The sequence below is a fragment of the Vidua macroura genome, chromosome 8, assembly GCF_024509145.1.
Source record: "Vidua macroura isolate BioBank_ID:100142 chromosome 8, ASM2450914v1, whole genome shotgun sequence".
In the NCBI taxonomy this organism is placed as follows: Eukaryota; Metazoa; Chordata; class Aves; order Passeriformes; family Viduidae; genus Vidua; species Vidua macroura.
In genome coordinates this window covers 16,684,765-16,704,777 of record NC_071578.1, presented here as the reverse complement: position 1 = coordinate 16,704,777, position 20,013 = coordinate 16,684,765, and the positions used below count along the sequence as shown (strand labels likewise).

General features: G+C 38.8%; 1 protein-coding gene across 2 annotated transcripts in view; it reads left to right on the top strand.

Moving 5' to 3' along the window:
- The first annotated feature begins 1,600 nt into the window (after positions 1-1,600).
- The window catches only part of HECTD2 (HECT domain E3 ubiquitin protein ligase 2), a 33,906-nt gene continuing 15,493 nt past the window's right edge, over positions 1,601-20,013 (top strand). For both annotated transcript variants that reach the window (XM_053984252.1, XM_053984253.1), the window contains exons 1-10: positions 1,601-1,923; positions 6,056-6,185; positions 10,686-10,824; positions 12,256-12,358; positions 13,232-13,321; positions 13,868-13,932; positions 14,960-15,005; positions 16,132-16,241; positions 17,650-17,798; positions 19,213-19,336. In XM_053984252.1, the coding sequence (XP_053840227.1) occupies positions 1,690-1,923; positions 6,056-6,185; positions 10,686-10,824; positions 12,256-12,358; positions 13,232-13,321; positions 13,868-13,932; positions 14,960-15,005; positions 16,132-16,241; positions 17,650-17,798; positions 19,213-19,336 (1,190 nt within the window). In that variant the 5' untranslated portion in view covers positions 1,601-1,689. The remainder of the gene's footprint in view (positions 1,924-6,055; positions 6,186-10,685; positions 10,825-12,255; positions 12,359-13,231; positions 13,322-13,867; positions 13,933-14,959; positions 15,006-16,131; positions 16,242-17,649; positions 17,799-19,212; positions 19,337-20,013) is intronic.

Here is a 20,013-nt window from a genome sequence, read left to right as displayed (position 1 = left end):
TTTTTCCTCCACCTGAAAAACAATTTTGAAGATTTTCATGGTCTGTAATGCTATTCACACTCTGTTCCTGAAGCTGGGAGAAAAAGTAGAATGGTCAGAAGGAAACTTGTTTCATCTGGCAGCTAGTGGTTTGAAGAGCTTAAATTGGATGTAGGTTGGGATACACAACATTGTCCCCCTCTCACGCAGCAGGGCATACCAAGCCAAGTGGCAGGTCAGTACCAGCCAGGACGTGTGACATCTGGTCTAGATGTTGTCTTGCAACCAGTTCAACACAGCGCCTCTTCTGAAGATGGTATTTCTTCACACACTTAAGCAAAGCTCCAGCACAGCCAGGGAGCTGCGCTGAGGCTCTGACTGCGGTACCGCCTCCGGCTGCCCGAGACCTGTCCAAACGGAGGGCCAGGACCCACCACTGCACAGCCTCGGCACCGCTCTGGCTTTGCCATCAGAGACCGACCACGCTCACACATTCGTTACACGTTCATTCCTCGTGGTACGGTGCAGTCCTTCGCAATAAGGCTTTGACTCCACGATATGGTATAGTGGGCACGGTGTTATTTGTTCGAAGGCTGGACTTAATAATCTCGAAGGGCTTTTTCTACTTTAATGATTCGAAGATTTCTGTATTTTCTCGTTGGAGCGTGACCCGAAGCGGCGAGGAACGTGCCCTGGGGCGACCGCGCGGTGTGAGAGGTGCCCCTGCCGGCACGGCCGCAGCACGGTGTGACAGCTCTGCTGGCACGGCCTCAGGATGGTGTGAGAGATGTCCCTGCCGGCACGGCCGCAGCGCGGAGTGACAGCTCTGCCGGCACGGCCCCAGGATGGTGTGAGAGGTGCCCCTGCCGGCACGGCCTCAGGATGGTGTGAGAGGTGCCCCTGCCGGCACGGCCCCAGCGCGGTGTGAGAGGTGCCCCTGCCGGCACGGCCCCAGCGCGGTGTGAGAGGTGCCCCTGCCGGCACGGCCTCAGGATGGTGTGAGAGGTGCCCCTGCCGGCACGGCCTGCGCCAGCAGAGCAGTACCCAACACCACCCGGCGTGACGGAGGCGCGGCCGTGCCTAGCGGTATCCGCCCCGAGGGCCCTTCACCCAGCTGTATATTTATATATATTTTATATATTTATGTTTATATGTGTTTATTACTCGTCTATTTCCTCGTCGCCACTCCCGGGTCCCGTCAGTGCCGCACACCCGGCCCGGCACCCCTTGCCAGGGCGGCTGCGCCGGGGCCAGCCGCAGCCCCGCGCCGGTTCCTGCACCGCGGAGTTTCCGCCGCCGTGTCCCCCGCTCCCCCCGCGCCGCGCCCCGGCCGCCAGGCGCGTTTCCACGAGCCGCCCACGAGCAGCATGGCGGCGGCGGCCCCCGCTGCGGCCCGCGGTCTGTAGGTGGCGCGGCGGCCGAGGGCGCTCCCGGGCAGCGGCTCCGGCGGCGCCTCCGCTGCGCCGCGTCCCGCGCTCCCCCTGCTCGCCGGGGCCGCGGCGGGGGCGGCCGGGCTGCGCTGCGCTGCGCTCCGCCCCGCCGTGCGGGGGTGTCTGGGCGCCCGGGAGCAGCGCGGCTGCTGCAGTGCCGCGGCGGCCGAGCGGAGCGGCGGAGCTGAGGGTGCCCGCGGGGGCTCCTCGGAGAGAGGAGGAGAGGAGGGCGCGGGGTCGCGGGTGCCGACGGCACTGAGAGGCTGCCGGGAGCGGGACCATGTCGCTGCAGAGCCCGCCGGCTGCCGCCGAGCTGCCCCCGGGCCCCGGCGAGGGGCATCCGCCGGGAGCGGAGCTGAGCCAGGGCAGCGCCGCGGCCCCGTCAGCCGAGGAGGGCGGCGAGGAGGAGGAAGAAGAGGAAGAAGGGGAGAAGGAAAAAGAAAAGGAAAAAGAAAAGGAAAAGGACGGAGAGAAATTGCCGCCCATCCCGTCGGTGTCCGCCGCGGCTGCCGGGGTAAGTCCCGTCGGCGCCCGGGCAGCCGCCCGCGGGCCCGCCTGTGCCGCTCCGTGTTCGTTTGCTGCGTTTGCCGCTTTATTTGGGAGGAGAAAGGGAAGAGGGGAATCATCGTCTTCATTTTCTTTCATGTTCCTTTCCGTTGAGAGGCTTTCATTCAAGTTTCTTAAAAATAACAAGTGCATCTGTAAGCAATGACATAATGAAGCTATAAATTCTCCATCTACTTATAGTTAACATTTTACAACGGTCTGCTCTGTCGGGTTAGTCATGACTGAGGGTTTGCAGCATTGTGAATGTTCATTAAGGGTTCTCGGGGGTGGAGGGTTTCAGCTCTAATACACTTAATGGCAAGAGAGGTAGCTGGGAAATACTTCTGTATTTTTAACTTTTTGTTTAAAAATCTTTTCCGTTTTTTTTTTGTGTTGAAGCAAAGATCACAGAACATTTTGATTAAATGATGAATGAATTAATGCAGAAAATTAAAAAGGATATTTGCCAGAATAACTTTCTTTTAGAAACCTTTCTTCAGGTTTTGAATTATAACAGAGTTGTGCTTTTCTTTCTGCTGACCATACAATATTACAGAACATAAATTTTTCCTGGCGTGAGTTGGATACCTTACGTAGCTTAACATTAGAACTTGTGGTAAGTTATTTCGGTCCAACAACAGAATAAAAATGTTACTAATCCTGTACTAATACACTTAGGAGATTTTAGTTCATCAGTTCTGATAGGCATCAGACTTATTAGAAGTTATCATTTAAATTATCATTTATTTAAATTCATAATTTGAATTGAAAAGATTGCCCATATAATATTTATGACTGTCAGGAAATAATTGTGATGTTAAACTAAGTAATTGTGTGCAAACTGCAAACTCCTTGGAGCAATTCTGCCAATTTTGTATTTTGCTTAAACATTCCAATCTCCTGAAAGACTTTCAGCTTTGTAAATCTGTCAGAATGTGCAAGAATATGGTAAAAGCCAGTCCCTTGAATAAAGATACAAGTGCTGGCCTAAAATGTCAGGCTTAGCTCAGTTAATGAAAAATATGTGCCCCTGGATGACCACGTAGAATTCCAGCTACCTTAAAGAATCAGGAGAACTTCTTTGTAGCGGGACATCCGTCATGTACCTCTGAAGCGTCGCCCACAGGCAGAAGCTGTCTAAGTGGACCTACTGCAGAGGAGCTCAGACCTGGCTCAGATATCAGATCTGTGGTTGTGTGTCAGGTGCAGGGCAGCGTTTGAATTTACCAAGGGCCTCACGTGGCGTTCAGTAGCATGTTACAAGGGGGTGGGGATAGAGAGGGAGTTCTGTGGAGAGATGTCGTAAACTATCCCCAAAGAGGTGATAGTTTGGGTGTCAGCATTCAGATTCTGGAAGGAAACTTGTGGAAAGCTAAGTAATTTGCTCCCTAATAAATAGGAACAATTAGAGACTTCTGTAAAGGAAAAGCAGTCCAAAGTTACACCTTTCAAGCTACGAATGGAAGGGGAAATCCGGCTTCTAGTGCAGCCTGTTGCACTGTCAGATGCCTTTTGGAAATTTGAGTGTCCTCCATGTCTTCTTGCACAGGGAAGAAAATCTTTTTGTCCTCACTTGTCTTTGCTTGCCATATACATAAGGGTCTTGAGTAAGCAATGTTTACTAACACAGGATTTTCCAGAAGCTCTTCTAGATGATCTTTTATCCCTTCCAAGAAAGCAGTCTGTATGTGCTCATTGCAAACATTTTGACTTGTTTTCACCATTTCATTTAACTTCAATAATGAAAAATACAGTTTTATAAAGTATAATGCTAGTAACTCTCCGGTCCTATGGAAGGCTTAGTGCTTTGGAAAACTTCCACTAAGAAGCCAACAGAGTTGTGGGTTATTAGTATGATCTTAAAACAGGACTAAAGATTACTTCGATCCTCTTACTCCCTCTAAGCATATTCATTCCTTTTGGTGGGTGGGATGGGGATGGTGGATGTTCAGATTCCTGGTGGCAGTGTGCTTGTAGAGTCTTAGGTTCTAAAAGCTCATTGACCTCCTACAAATTTTTTAAATATGACATGGTGTTGTGCGCTTGCCCTAGATTACTCCCTCAGGGGTTGTCAGAATTTCTCATTAATGAGCATGAAGTTTCCCTCCAGGGCCTCCCAATAATGTCTTTGTCCATATGTTTGTCTAATATTGTTGGAACTGTACTTGAAAGAGGATGATGGAGTTAAAGAGGGGGATGCAGTTTGTGTTCTTTATGATCCCTACTGAGGGAGGTGGCAGTAAACAGAAAGTTTTTAAAACACTGCTCACCTGTAGTATTTCAGTGACATGGCTGGAGTAAAACCTAGAAAGCCAAGTCAGTCAAAAAGGCTGTCACAATAATTTGTTTAACAAAAACTCCTTTTTTCAATTATCTCTGCTATCTATTCCCTATTAATTGTAATTAGACTAGTCTGTGTTTCACAGCTTTTCTGCCTGGAGCACACATTTTTTGACTGAGCAGATTAACCTCAGATCTGGAGTTGTTTAAAAGTTCTTTTTCAGTCACTAATGTTTGTCCAGGGTCTGGTTTTCTCCAGTCATGTGCTAGATGATTTTTAAGAATCATCTTAATGATATTTCAAAGGTTATAAACTAAAAAGAAATGTTAATCTGAGAATTACACTGGTGATTATATTTTATTTTGGAATGTTTATTGCGTATATGGAATTTGGAACTAGAAATTGAAATTTGGTAAAAATACCGATTTTAGGAATTGAAATTTGATTTTTTAAAGCCAGAACTCCTGATGATTGTTCAAATTTACAGTTTAGTGAGTTATGAGCCATGGAAAAATAACTGTATAGCCACAGTTATTTAAAATTTCTGGCAGTGTACCAGCTTGTGCACACTGTGGTGTGGTAGGTTTATGGGTTGTGTTATTACTCTTCTGGTGTTTTTTCAGGATCTTGTGGTGAAAGTGAAGTGCTTTTCTTAGAACTCTGACTGCATGTCTTAGTCTAAATGTATTTCTGTTAAGGGAAAAGGGAAATGTACTGGTTCAAAAATTTTGATAGGATATTACATGAGAATGTATATTCTCATTTGCAGAATTAAAGTTTTGATTTGTATGGAAACATTTTTCTAACGGAGAGTACAGACACCAGGTATCAGGAAAATGAGTCTTTAGGTTACTGTGAGGTTGAAAATCATGATGTGCAGGAAGTGTGTTTATATTTTTTTTTTTTTGAGTTGATTTACCCTCTTCTGATATCAATTGATGACTTGGAATTGAGATGAAAATTAAAATATTCATCATGAGACTTCTGTCATCTTGAGCAAGCCTCTTAACCCCACCTGTGCTTTGCAGATTCTATAGTAAATAACTATATCTAATAGCACCCAGTGCTGATTAGCCAGCAGACTAATTGGCACAATCCTTTGCAAGTCTGATGTGTGATTTCACTTCTGTTTGCTGTTAGAGCACATTAGTGATCAACACTTCCTAGCAGAGATTTGTGCAGGCTCCTTGGTGACAGCATGTACGGGTGCTCAAGCAGGGAGTCTTTACCACTTTGTTAACCAAGTTTTGTTGGTCAGCCTTTCTTCAGTGGCAGCACTGACCATTTTGAATCATTAAGGAGTTTTACCCCGGTAGTCAGTATTGAACTGTTTTTAGAAGTTAGAATTTTTGACCCCACACTTCAGGTCTTGGGAGATTTGTCTAAACTACTTGAATATATTAGGGCTATTTGGAAAAAGGAATATGTGACACTTTCTTCTGTTTAAACTGAGCTGGATGTAGTGAGAAGTATAAAAGTAAACATTAGGATACAGAAAGTTAGAATGTTATTGACAGCATCTGAATTGTATTGTGTTTTCCTCACAGAAATCCAAGGATATCTTCATATCCCACAAATTAATACTTGAGTTTCTTTATGTAATTGGAACTTGAGTTTCATATGTAATTGAAAGGGATTTTATGGTGCCTCTCCTGAATCAATTTGAAGCAAACTTGCAGAATCATTATTTATGTTTTATTCAGTTATTACCAGTCTGATTTAAAAGGTATTTAAGAATTCTGTGTAATAACCTCACTAGGAAGATTACTCTAGCAGTAATGTATTAGCCCTTTAGAGCACACTGTCATCTTAATTACAGGGGTTGGAGGAAGGAGCCAAAAATCAGTTTTCCACTTTCAGCAATTTCATCACAACTATCAACCAAAAGAAAGAAGGCATCGGAAACAGAAATTCACCGACGCAACTTGTTATACCCAACATCAAAAACGGTAAGAGAAAAAAAGACCTGTGTTACTTAGTTACCAAGTTTAGAAGGTGCTCAATTTTCTGCCAGTATTTGTATTGTGGTAGTGCCAGAAAATCTGGAAATCTAGATTTCATTAAATTATGCTGTGTTGTACATTGTACAGGCAGTGAGATAAATGATAGCCCATGCCCAGTAGAGGTTGTGTCATACAGACATGTTGGACAAGAAAAAACAAATAGACCTGGAGGATGGAATAACTATCTGAAATTTAAAAAAAAGGTACTGATTCAGCAGTCGATCTGCAGATATTCTTTGTCTAGCTGCAGTCATTCAATGGAATTATCAGTGTCTCTAGAAATTGTCAGAACTTTGGAGAAAATTATTTTATTGCCATCTGAAGGATGGTGGGAATGAGGCAAGTGTAAGGCTTTTAAGGAAGGCAGTTGCTGGGTGATGGTGTTTTGCAGTGAAGATGAAGGCCAGTGATGGCAAAAAGTAAAATGCACAGGCAGCAATTAGTAAGTTCTGAATAGCTTTATAAGTGAGAAGGAAGGTTGTTGTGCTGTGGCAAGAAAACAATACTTGATGGAAAGATAGAAAGTGTAGGTCTGTATCAGTATGGTAGGCTAGAATCATGAAGCCTAGATGAGATGATGTTGTGGTTAGACCTGGAATTTTTATTAGGCTTTTGGGCAAGGAATTCAGTAATTTGGGACTTTTCATAAAAGACTCTAGAAACATTTGTCAGGTTTGTATTGATCTTGTCTCTGAGGAAGTCCCCTTCAGGCTTGTTGTTCTGTGGTTCACTAGGTCTTTATAGCACTCAAGTGAATTTGAGGCGAGAAAGAGACTTGACTGAGAGATCGCAGTAGTGTGACTTTGAAACAAAACTGTTGACAAGTATTGTCAGTTTCAAAGTTGTGCAGAAAAAGGTGCTTTATAACTTGCAGCATTAGATTCTTGCTAAAATAATCTTTTATTAGTCCTGTTAGCTATACTGCATAACTAAAAGTCAGTGCAAGACCTTTTTTTTTTTTTTAACAGTTTTTGTTACGGGGTAAAGAGGTGCCTTCTACTTCCAAAACAAAGGCAATCACTGAAACACAAAAGGTCTGAATGATACCTCAGACAGGGTTTTTTTTGCTTTGTTCAAATTGCTTTGTACTACACAAAGGAAACCACAGTGGCTGGAGATGGTCAGTAAAGAATTCTCTGACTGTGGCAAAACATACCAAAGGTCTGCTTCTCCCCTGACCCCCCATCCTTTTTTTTTGATACCTGGCAAGAATGATAAACTCTATCACTCTCGTGAAGTGCCCTCAATTTTGCTGCAAATAATGCTGTCCCAGTTGTAATTACTGCCTCATAAGTACTTAGTTGTTAATTTTCACCACACTATTGCGTGGCAATATTTATTACAATCAGGGATATATTCTTGAGATAGAGCTCAGTGTGTAAAATTGAGCAGATGCTGTGGTAGTTTCAGGATCAGAGTAACCTGCCTATGTAAAACCAGAGTATTTTTACTAAGAGTCAAAGGTGAATTCAATATATTTTGAGGCAGTATGTGTATTCTGTGGAGAAATTAACAATTTGAACAAATTTATCAGTTGAAAATGCTGCTTTTGCTAATCTGGCATTTAGGAATAATGCTTGGTTGGTGTTTTGGTGTTTGGGTTTTTTTGCATTTTATCTATACATGTTCTATCTCTGAACATGTGTAGCTGTATATATATAGGTGTATATACTGGTAATACTTCAGGCTCACGTTCAAACAACATTAATTTCATTGAGGACAAAGGTATGGAAAACCTAATGCTAGTAAATACAGCATGAAAAGTAGGGGGATGTTTGTGTGCTACATAGCTGCCACATGTAATAAGTCTTCCAATGTAACAATGATCTGGTATAAAATTTATATACTAAATAGATTGTTCTAGTTCTTTTCTAATGTTACAATTACAGTAAGTAAGTTTTGTTTGCTTCATCTCCTTTGAAAATCTTCATTGGCCAGCAGCTGTGTTGGTCACAATGAAAATAATTGCAGCATTCATTTACCCTGAACTTCCCTGGATTACCCAATTCTGCTTTGTATCAAGGAGATTTTCTTCACCAAAGTTTTTGATATGCTGAATCTTTTTACTTGATGTAACTGGGCAAGAAGCCAGAAATTACTGTTTTTTCTTGTCTTGTAATATTGTATTATTGCTGTTTATCAACTCAATAAACTTTCCCATTCTTACTCAATGAAACTCAAGTGAAGGATCTTAATTAGTATTCTTTACTGGCAGAAGAGCAAATAAATCTATGTACAAATAAACTTGAATGATGACAAAACATGCTGAAGTTGACCATGTGTGTTAAAGATACTATTAAAAATCAGTTTTAGTATATGTAAATTAAACTGCATTTCAGAGAAAATTGCATTGCTGACAGGGTGCAAGTTACCAGCTTATCACCTGCAGCCTCAATTTACTGAATTGAGAAGCAGTGTCTGCCAGCAGATGTCTCTTCTACAGATGTAGAGAGAATATTTTCCTCATTTCAGTGTGTTCAGCTGGTTATAACTCAATGTTTAATCAATTTAAAATTAGGAAGATAGAATGAGATTTAAATCAAAAAGCTTGTTATTCTCAGAGTATAAAAATAAGACAAATTCTTAGATTCTTTAAAATCAGTCCATCCTGCTTTCAGAGAATGATGTTCAATAGCAGAACATTTGCATGGTTGGATTGTTTGGCACCTTGGCTTGGATTAATTTTTTATCTGTATGCCTGCTTTGTTTTTTTCAATTACTTCTCTTATCTTAAAATAGTTAAAATTCCATCTGTGAGAATGGACAAGGTTCCATATAAATAATTGATGCCATCCTCAGGGGATTGAAGGCAGCTCTGATCTGTTATCTCATGAATGGTGGCTGAGTGAAGTCACACGGACAATGACTCTGTCATGAGCATGAGGGAAAAAATCTGGTTTTGGATTCATGGGACTTATTTAGCATCTGTTTCCCTGCTGATAAATGAAGTAGGCAGCAGTGTAGTGATGCTGCTTTGATGTTTTGTTAATTAAAAAAAAACAAACTTTCAAAAAAGCTTAGAGGGGTCTTATACAATTTCATTGTATAAGAATGAAGGATTTTCATTAAATATGTATGACTTTTGAGGACACTTTTATTTTATATAGTGTCTTTTATCCCAAACATATGTCACAATTGATGTAAATGCTTTTAAAAATGAGCAGCATAAATTAGACTGTAAGAGTGTTTGAGGATGTTTGTGAAGACACTGTCAAAATGAGTGTTGGAAATGCAGTGGAAATATTTTTTCATGTTTTGGGTGGGCTTTCCTTGGCTGACTGTCAGACACCCACCAAGCTGCTCTGTGGCTTCCCCACCTCAACAGGACACGGGGAGAAAATAAGATGAAAAAGCTCATGGATTGAGATAAAGACTGGGAGTACATTTTCCAATAATTGTCATAGGCAGAACAGACTTGAGGCTATTAATTTATTGCCAGTTTAACTAAACAGAAACAAAACTCAAAACACCTTCCCCTTCCCTGCTTACCACACCTTCCCTTGTTCTCAACTTCTCTCCAGTTCTGCCAGCAGCCTGATCAGGTATGGGTTCTCCAGTGGCTGCAAGGGACTCTCTGCTCCAGACCCTGGCTCACCTCCTCCTTCCTTCTCCTTCTTTTCCACTCATGTGCATGTCTGTAGGGTAGTTTCTTTTGGGTTTTTTTTCTTCCTTTTTTTTTTAATCCCTCCTCTCTCTCAGCTGCTGTGCAGTTTTTTTTATGCTTTCCTAAATACATTGTCACAGGGGTGCTACCAGTGTCACTGTTGGGCACAGCTTTGGCCTGTGTTGGGTGTGTTTTGGAGCTGTGTCGGGCACAGAGGCAGCCTCATCTCTGCTCTCACTGCAGCTGTTGCCAAGTCTTGCTGTGCTAATCTGATGAAATATTCTCAGATCAAATAGAAAGGAAGGAGTAGAATAGAAAGACCTTGGCAAAGCGCTGCCAATTGTATTAGAGTAGATAGCCAAATGTATTGAAAAGAAGTGTTCAAAGATGCTTCTGTTTCACCACAGTTCTCTGTAAGACAAAAAAATTTGCCTTTCCCATTTAGTTTTTTCAAGAGATTCTTTATGGAAACTGTAGATGATCCACAGTCATCTCTAGCTAAAATTCTATATCACAGTGTAGAAAAATGGACTGAAGTCTTGTCCTTATATGATAGTTGGACTTTGGTATGGTCATGAGTGAGATTTTTCTTAGCTGGGAGGAGCACCAGTGTTGCAGTTTGTATATTGAAAATTTACAATCTGTATTGGAAATACAATAATGGGCAACACTGCTATTTTTATTAGTTAGCCAAATTTTCCATCATGTCTGCATGTGCACATGGTAAGAAAAATACTTTTTTGAAGAGTTAGAATCAAACACTTGGAGTTTCCTTTTTTTCCTAGTACCAATTTATTTGTGTTAGATGAATTGTATTTACTCTTCTTTACCTTTCTTTTAAGGGAGGGACCTGCCACCTCTTTGCCTCGATGTACGGCAAAAGCAGCGCATGTCCATGGATACGTTACCCCAAGAACCAAAAGCACCAATTCCTCCTGAACCTTCCCTTCCAATTCGAACCAAAACTGTGAAAGATTTTCAGTAAGTTATACTGGTGTTTCTAGAAATGTGCTTTCTTCCTTTCTTTGGAATTCTTTTCATTTTGACCTAATTCATACGTTTGATTTTGTTAATCTCAAATGAGGAAACAGTTTCAGTAAGACTGGCAAGGAATTAGTTTGGTTATGATGGTGGGATTGATAACTCTGTTACTGTGAAAACGATCAAAATATTTTTTCTAGGTTGAAATGTTGTTCCACACAGAAAATGGCAAAACATATACTTCAGAATTAGAAATGCAGTGAATGTTTAGTTTTGGAAAAGAGTATGTCTGGCTTATTGTAGGTTGGCAAATCCCTTGCAGTCTTAGGTGTTTTGGTTATACTGGCAATTATTTGTCTCTCCCACTTTTGAAATTTTGTGCTTCCAGGGAGGAAAAGGAAAGCTTTTTCATTATTCAGTGTGTATTTCGTGGGACAGAAAAAGAGATATAAAGGAAAATTTGTAGAGGTGATCCTTTCCTGGTACTCAGGTGATGCAAAGAACTGAATTATTTTCCATATTCATATTTTTGTATCTATTGACTATTGCCTCTAGACAACCTGTGGCAGTGTTTGTAAAAAACTTCCTTATATCTGATCTAAATCAACCCTCCTGCAGGTTAAAGCCTTGTCCTTGTCCTGTCCATTTGAACCACCAGCTGTGAGCCCCCACCACCTCTCCATTTCCCCTCTCCCACGGTTGCCATCCTCCAGGTAGGGCTAGGTCCTTCTCAGTTGGATCTGGCAGCTGCTCCCTGTGCTGAGCTGGGTTTGGATTTCCCCATGCTGCAGATTTCTTGCACAGCCTGCAGCAAAGTGAGAGGAAGCAGCTTCCAGAGGAAGGCCTTGCACTTGTCCAGGTAGATGATATCATTCTGCTATCATCAACCAGCACTGTAACCCTACTGTAGAAGGCCACCAAATCTGTCAGGCACAATTTGCCCTTAGTGAAGCCACGTTGACTGTCACCAGTGATCACCTTGTCTAAGATTAACTACCTAAGACTGACCACCTGTGCCTAAGATTAAATTCTATTTGAAAAATTTTAAAAGAAAATTTTGGAGATATTCTAGTGAATTTGAGTAGTTTAGGAGCCATCATACTTACTCTGAGAAACTTCACCATGTAAGTGTAGCTGCAGCTTAATTCTGTTCTGTTAATTATTTGTCCTAACACACTGAACTGTGACATTGTGAATTAGCATTTTGAATAAAAGACATTGCTCAGGTGTATCAAACACAAACTATGCTTTTGTTCTCTTACAATACCACGATCTTTAAATGACAAGGAAGAGGTTAGAAAGATACAGATATTATACTCGTCTGTCTTCTAAGTGTGCTTAGTGAGAAAAGCTTAAAGTTACAGTGCATTTTAAAGTCTAAATGGCTGGCAAGATCAAACCATTACCAGTATTTGAATATATTTTCTCTAGGGATGATATGGAAAAGTCGAAGGCATCGGGAGATTGGAAAGCTGTACATAATTTTTATTCTACAACTTTTGATTCTTTCTTGGAGATAAATGCTGCATTTAAGGTAGAAAATAATTCCTAATACTATTTAGTAATTACAGTGCTTTGTATCTTCAAAATGTATCTAAAAATATCTGTTAAAGGCTTTCAGCCAGGTATTCATGGCCACTCAGATAATTTTGTCATGATCTCACCTGCCTTTTGTAGACAATCTGTTATTGCATTTATTTCTTGATTCCAGTTAAGCAATTTTATTTCAAGTTTGTGGAACTTTAAAATTCCAATATGTAGTTTGCATGTGACACTGTGACTGTGTAGGTACTTTCTACACAAATTTCACTTTTAAAACATCCATGCTAATGCAGTGGCCCAGGCAAATCTGGAAACAGAAATTCCCTATCCCTAAAAAAAAGGTGTGGAATGAGCTCTGTTATAGCTGTTCATGTATTATGATGGCATACTTGGTTTTCCTAGGGAACTGTTATATTTGTGTTTCTGAATTCATGCTAAATTATTATTTCCTGCCTATTATAGAGCAAAATGTGCTTATGATATTTAATATGAATGGTAGGATCTGAGCCTGGACGAAATAACCTGTCACCTTTAGTTGTTTAATAAATATTGAATCCTTAAAATTTTCTTGCCTTTGTCTGATAATGGATCAACAACAAAGATGAAAGTTCAATGTAATTAATTATTTGAAACCCTCTTACATTTTTGAAATAGAATGACAATATGAATATCTGTAAGATTACTATTGTTTTGCTCTGCCTTTAGCATACTAATTAAGGAAACTTCTATTCTTATGTTTTGATAAAGGAAATACTTATATCTGAACATGTTTTCCTAAGCTTGCTGTTAAATTTACATTTTCAAAGATAGTATTTTCAAAGATAGTAAGTATACATTTTCAAAGATAGTATTATCTAACTTACAGAAGGATACCAATTCTCCATTTAATACCATTGAGGACTCTGGAATCGATGCAGAATTTGTGAATGTTGTCTATGATGCCTTATTAAATACTGTAAGTAGAGAAAAATAATTCATGTTTTATACAATTTATACCAAAATTTTTCCCAGATAGGCATGATTTCTGAAGAATCTCTCAAAACATACTTCAAATGATCCCATGAGAATTGTTGTAGAATCATGACAGCTGCTCTAGTAAAAGAGAAGGAAATTTTTCCTTCTAGTAAAGCATAGTTTATATTGTGGTACTTCTTAAAGACTGCATATCTTAGAGATATTACGTGGCTGTGATGGGACTGCATGGTGAGAAGTAAAGAAAATGTGAGGGTGGGAATAGTAAAATGTAGGTCCTGTGCATAGTATACAAAGGACAGGAGTAGTTTAGAAATTATATTTACAGGATATAAGTGTTGAAAGGCACCATTGGCACAACCCCACACTCACCTAGTACATCTGTGAGGAAGATATTTAGCATAATAGCACAAAAGATTTCTTAGCTGTCTTGAAATGCAAGCAAAGCAAACTTGCTTGTTTGTACAATACCTTGTATTGAATATGTGTAATTACTTCAGATATTATTTTTCCTCTCCTTTCCTCATAGCCTCAAGATGTTCAGAAGTCAGTCCTAAAAGGAATAATTAATGGTCTACTGCAAGAATGGACAGGGTAATTATAATAAATGTTTACATCAGTGCTGCACCAGCAGCACTAAGATATATGTTTTATCTTTATTGTTTTAGGCAAAGAAAGAAAATGTGATGCAACTTATTTGACACATAAGAACTTAATTCTTTTTGGCAAATCTCTGAAATACATCTTGAACTCTGTAAGCTGGCATTGAACCCTCTGAGAAACAGATCTATACACAGCCATGCATTCCATCGCCAAATCTCAGCTGCTTGTTGCCAGGGCATTTCTTTGAACTTCTTAATTGTGAGATGAATTTAAGAATTTAACTAGGTTAAAACTTACTCTCATTGCCCACCCCCCAACAGCTACTAGGACAATTCCCTGATCCACAGTTTGCTTCACAATACTGTTTGTGTGGGGCAGCACCACAGAAAGAGCAGTGCAGGATGCAGAAGGGGATAGCTCAAAAGCAGGAATGTTTTTGGAGATGACAACATCTTGGCATGAAGTAATGGAAGTGAGAATGCATAGTGTAATTTATAAAAAGGTATAGCAAAGGACAGTGGCTTGCTGTAACTCACATGTGTCCCAGGTCTTGGCTACCCCTTTCTCCAACTTACACTGCTTTTTGTGCTGTTGCTGTGTGTATTTGTGGTTATGTAAAAGCCTTGATAAACATGAAGAAGTACAGAGGCTGCAGTGGTAGAAGTGAATGGAGAATTCTTGCCGGAAATATCAAAGATGAGCAAATAAGCTCTTTTATGGTGTCACTTGAGAAAGACAATAATGTGGAATTCCATCTTTGGAACACCTCTGACTCTTCAGTTCTGACCTTTTTTTGGCCTTCTGTCATGTTTTAAAAAGATAGATAATAAATAACCTGCTACCTTTAGAGAATTGTCAGAATCTGTAAATGACCTTTTCAGTTTTTGAGAGCAGTGAAGATTCTTAAATATGGTATTCTATACATATTAGCAAAGCAAAATAAAATTGTCCATGATTTCATGACTCTTAATGTCTATAAATTATGGATCCATATGTTTATTATTTCATTAATTCATAGGCCACGAACAAAGGATGATCTCAGAGCATATTGTATACTTTTACAGGTAAGAAAAATACAGTACTTTTATGTAAGTATGTGTCTACTTAACTTACAATCTATAAACCAGTATACTGTGCAAACAAGATAGTTTGTATAGCTGCGATACTTCCCATCCAATTTCCTGTTGTAACAATGTGTTAAAATATGGAAAAAGTGTAATGCATGATGGGAATGGGAGTTTAATGGAAGATGGTTGATGAGGAAAGGTTGCATAGATTAAAACTATGCACTAATAGACAAGTAATTGTTTGCTTTTATTTTCTGGGTTGAAAAAATAAATATTTTACCTACTTATTTGTTCTTATGTTGTCCTTATTCCCAGATTCACTGTATTAGGATGCTGTAACTCTGAAAGTTTCAGTATATGCACTTTCTGATATTGCTGTGACTTTCTCCAGTGTTGCATTTTATCCAGTCTGTCTGACTGACTTTCTCCAGTCTGTCTGACTGGTTACAATGTCTGATTTCTGTCTGTGGTCACCTCTTACCTTTGCTGCTATAGTTGGCTTGCATTTGTACCAGATTTCCCCTTTATATTTTGCTAGTGTACCTAACACCTCCGCACACAAGGAGCACTTTCTGCTGTTATTTGAGAATATCAAATGGCAATTTAATTTATTGATTTATTTATTTCTCTTTTGAGAAAACTATTGAGTTTTCTTCTCTGTGGTGGTATATACTAGCTGTGAATTGAAAAGAATGTCTCCTGCTGAAATGAGGGAATATGTGAACACATGGAATAGAGGGAAAATGAGTTTGGATTGATACGGGATAGACAGGAGCTATAAGAATTTGTATTACTGATATGCAAACCACATCACTTAGAGGAGTGTAGTTTGTGTTACAATGTAAAGAATAATTCAGAATTCTGAGATTACTGCCTTTGGGCTACCTGTGGGCTTTATTTTGGGGGAAAAAAAATCATACTTTTACAATACAGAAGTTGTGTATTTTTTACTTGGCTAGAAGTTGTGAGTTGTTTTTTCCCATAGTTTTACCACTGTCAAGCTGTTTGGTGAACTACTTTCTTGTGTAATTGTACTGACAACAACAAACATAAGAAAAAATCCTAATGATTTTTTTCCCTTTATGCAGTTTATTAACCTAACACTTTTTTTAATCTTTTTCAGAATCCTCAATTTAGTAACACTTCTACTTATGTCATCTATGCTCACTTGCTAAGACAGATAGCAGCCTTAACAGAAGCTGACCATCATTTCCTAGTGCACTGGTCTAAAAAGTAAAAAAAAAAAAACCCAAAACTCCACATTACAAATTCTATTTCTAGGATTACAATTGTTGCTGTATTTCCATTGATGTTGACTGTTTTATAAATTATATGAAAGTTAATTTAATTGACTAAAGAGATTGGTTTTGTTGCTTTCAAATACATGTGGACATAGTCCAATAAGTGATACTGATTTATAGATGCATAATGTACATAATGTATAAAAATTATTATTCTTCTGCAAAAAAAGCCTTAATCACAAAATTACTTAACAGAGTTATTTTTGATAACATATGCAAAATAACTTGTGTGTAAATTTTTAGTTATATGTTTACATGGTATTATTAAAACAAACATCTTCATGATCTTTGTTTGAATGAAGTTTAATCTGGTGTAAATTGCAAAAGATATTGTAATGTTGCTGTAATGTACAGAAACCCCAAGGGAGCTAGAGGCCTGGCTTCCTAGTGCAGTAGAGGTGGTGAGAGAGTGTGGTTAGGGCATTCGATTTGTAATTCATGGAAATAACTCTAATAGAACCTCACTAAAACAGTCATATGGGTGTAACTGCCCAAAGAGCAGCTCCTAAGTTGGTATGTACTGACTGAGCAAAAAGTTCCGTTTGAGGTAAAAACAAAGTTTGGCCACATTTGCAATTTCCAATTCTCCTAGGAAATGTTATTTAAGGATTTTCTTCTCTGCAAGGATGGTAATTCAATTTCCCTCCCCCTCCCTGTGTCCAGATTTGCTTAAAATTGTGGTAAAATATTACTTCATTGGAACTGCATTTACAAATGAGGTTTACACTTTTGGTTAAGGATGCAATAGACATGTATATTTTTAGTCTTAAAGCATGTATTAGAAATGGAAACCATTGAAACAGGAATGCTCTTGTTTACAAAATGCTATTTTAACGTCTACACATATATGTGTACTGTTGTGCTATTATGGAAGTGGTGCAGCATGTAATTTAAAATGTGCACATGGCACAAGCATATGAAGCATATACCACTTTTTATTTAAAAGGACCATATATCTCAAAATAAATCAGAATTCCTCAGTATTCAGAGTGTGGAGTGAAATTGAAAAGGATTTTTGTTTTGTTCACTAAAAGTCAAGAACAGATAATGATTCTATTGCTCTTTTTTTATTTTTTTCACAGACTTAAAGAGCATAGTTAGGGGTGCACTGAAGAGAATTACCATGTGTCAATATTTAAAAGCATGCTTCTTCAAACTTTACATTTGGAATTTTGTTTTTATGTACAGAACAAAAGCATTTAAAACAAAAAATAATTTAAACAATTAAAATTGAATTAAAAATTTTAGTGAAGGATTTTTTTTAAAAGCATTGAAATTTGATAACTAACTCTAGTGTAGACAGTGATCACATGAGAGTAAGTGCAGCATGTTTGTTTTAGGATTTCACAGAAGAGGTTCAAGCAGGTGGTGGACAGGTTACTGCAATTTATTTCTTTACGGCTGTTTCCTGCAAAACCTGAGGAGTTTCCACCTATGGTGAAATGTACCTGGTGGATTCCATCAGCAGCAAAAGTCCTGGCTTTATTTAGTAGGTATTTTTCTTGAACTGTGTGGGCATGTGAATGTTTTTATATGTATATTTATGTGTGTATATAGGGTTTGTTTTATATATACACATACGCACGCCCATATTGGGAGAGGATAGTTTTTACTGCTCCTCTTCTGGGGAAGACTGATAATGATGGTGGCACAGTACAAACTACAATAAAATGCTAAAATGTAGTAAGCAAGAGTCTTCTGTTGGTAAGTCTTCCTACTTGCTTTCCAGTAGAGGATAATTGCTATGCAGAGTTTTCATATGACAACAACTGAAGATTGTTCAAACAGAAATCCACAGAAGTAACCAATCTAAGGTTTCCCTTAGATTTTTAAAAGAAACTGCCTTAAACTTGTAGCTGCCAGAATTTCTTCTGTAACTCACCTACCCCCACAGAACTATTTGGCATCTAAAGGAAGTTAGGCAATGCACGTGCCTCTTATGTCCAAAACCACTGCTTAAAAAAGTGAATCCCTGCTCAGTTCAACATAGAGCACAGCAAATGTAAACCTTCTGAACTGCTGCCAAGTGGTGCTTAGAGCACTTACTTTCTCTGTTTTAGGAGAAGACAAAACCACCAGATGAAAATTAAAATTGGAATTAAGATGCTTTCACTGTCAACTTAAAACTTCTAGTTAAAAGCAAAAAAAAAAAAAAGTTAAACTTCTAGTTAAAAGCACAGTCCTACCTGTCCAGAGTTAGGCACACTAGCACACCTGTATCTAAACCCAAGATGTGTTTATAGTCATCTGTGAAAGAGTTGCTTGTTCCTTAATTCTGGAAAAAGAGCTATTTAGTCAATCAAAGACACTACTTTGTGTCTGATTGACCAAAAATAAATTATGCTGAAGTGTAAAAAGAGAAAACTTACTAGCTCTTGGACATTTTATGAATGCCATTATATAATGAGATCGCTTAAATATGAATTGGCTTTCTTCCTTTGGTCAAGTACTTAATTTTTGTGCAGGTCTAGATGGTATACTGGAAAAAATGTAGATTTTCTAGCCATAGATGCTTGAAATTATATGGATTTCTTAGCCACTTCCATTTGCCAAACTGCTTTTTCATCAATTTCAGCAGAACATAGCACCCTTTATCCATAAAACCTTAATTTAGTGTATGTCAGTAAGGAAACCAGAGTCAAACTGAGGTTCTCTTATCATAAATGGGCTTAACTAGGGATTTACTCTTTTCTACAGCAATTAATGTGATATTGTATAGTGTTATGTTGTAGCTATAGTTCTGTAGCTAAGACTGAGCTAAGTTCTATAACTAAGTTATTCACATTTTGTATTATTTTAGACTTGGCTTAAAGTTTTTGAGATCACTGGTGCTCATGATGCCAAGAAATGAGATGTGCTGAACCTAGGCATTATATTAAAAGACTTTGTGGGTTTTTTTGTAGATGCTGCAAATAGTCTGATTAGCCCTCCTATTATTTCATATACGGATTTCTATAATTCTACACTTGATCATATTGATCTTATGGAAGAATATCATAACTGGCAATGCTATGGAAATTCTCACAGGTAAGAGGAATTACTGGTTGTTTCTTGTTGAGTAGTACTTCAAAACATTGTATCTATGCTATGTATATCTGTATTAAATGTAGTGGATATGTAGTGTCGTATATGGTATGCACACCATTTATGTCTGTATAGATCCACGTTAAATACTGCATTATATTATTGTAAAAACATATTATAGCTACTACTTACTTGCTACTGCATGGATGTGAGATTGTCTGAAATAAATCTCATTCTGCCTTTACAAACTAGAGATAATATGTAAAATATGGATGATAATAAAGTAGGTTTATTAATTATTGGCATAGACTTCTGACTGTGTCTTACTACAGACATATTTTAGCCTCCAGTACATTCATAGGCATTTTCCTTGCCTTCAGCAGCAGTTGGGGAAAACTTGGAGACCATAATTTGCTCTACTGAATCAGGTATTTCAGGCTACTCTTCTGTCTGATACCTGATGTTCTGCTTGAGAAGGAAAAAAAGCAACTTAAAAAAAACCCCATAAAAAACCCAAATGAGAAGAGATAAGTATTACTAATTTCAGTTTCTAGCAGTATTTGTAAATAATAGTTTGTTCTAGTGAGTCAAGTATCACTATATACAAAGTGAAGAAAACAGCAGCTATTTGCAAATTATTGTCAGTGGAGGAATTACTTACTGAATGATAATTCACTCCT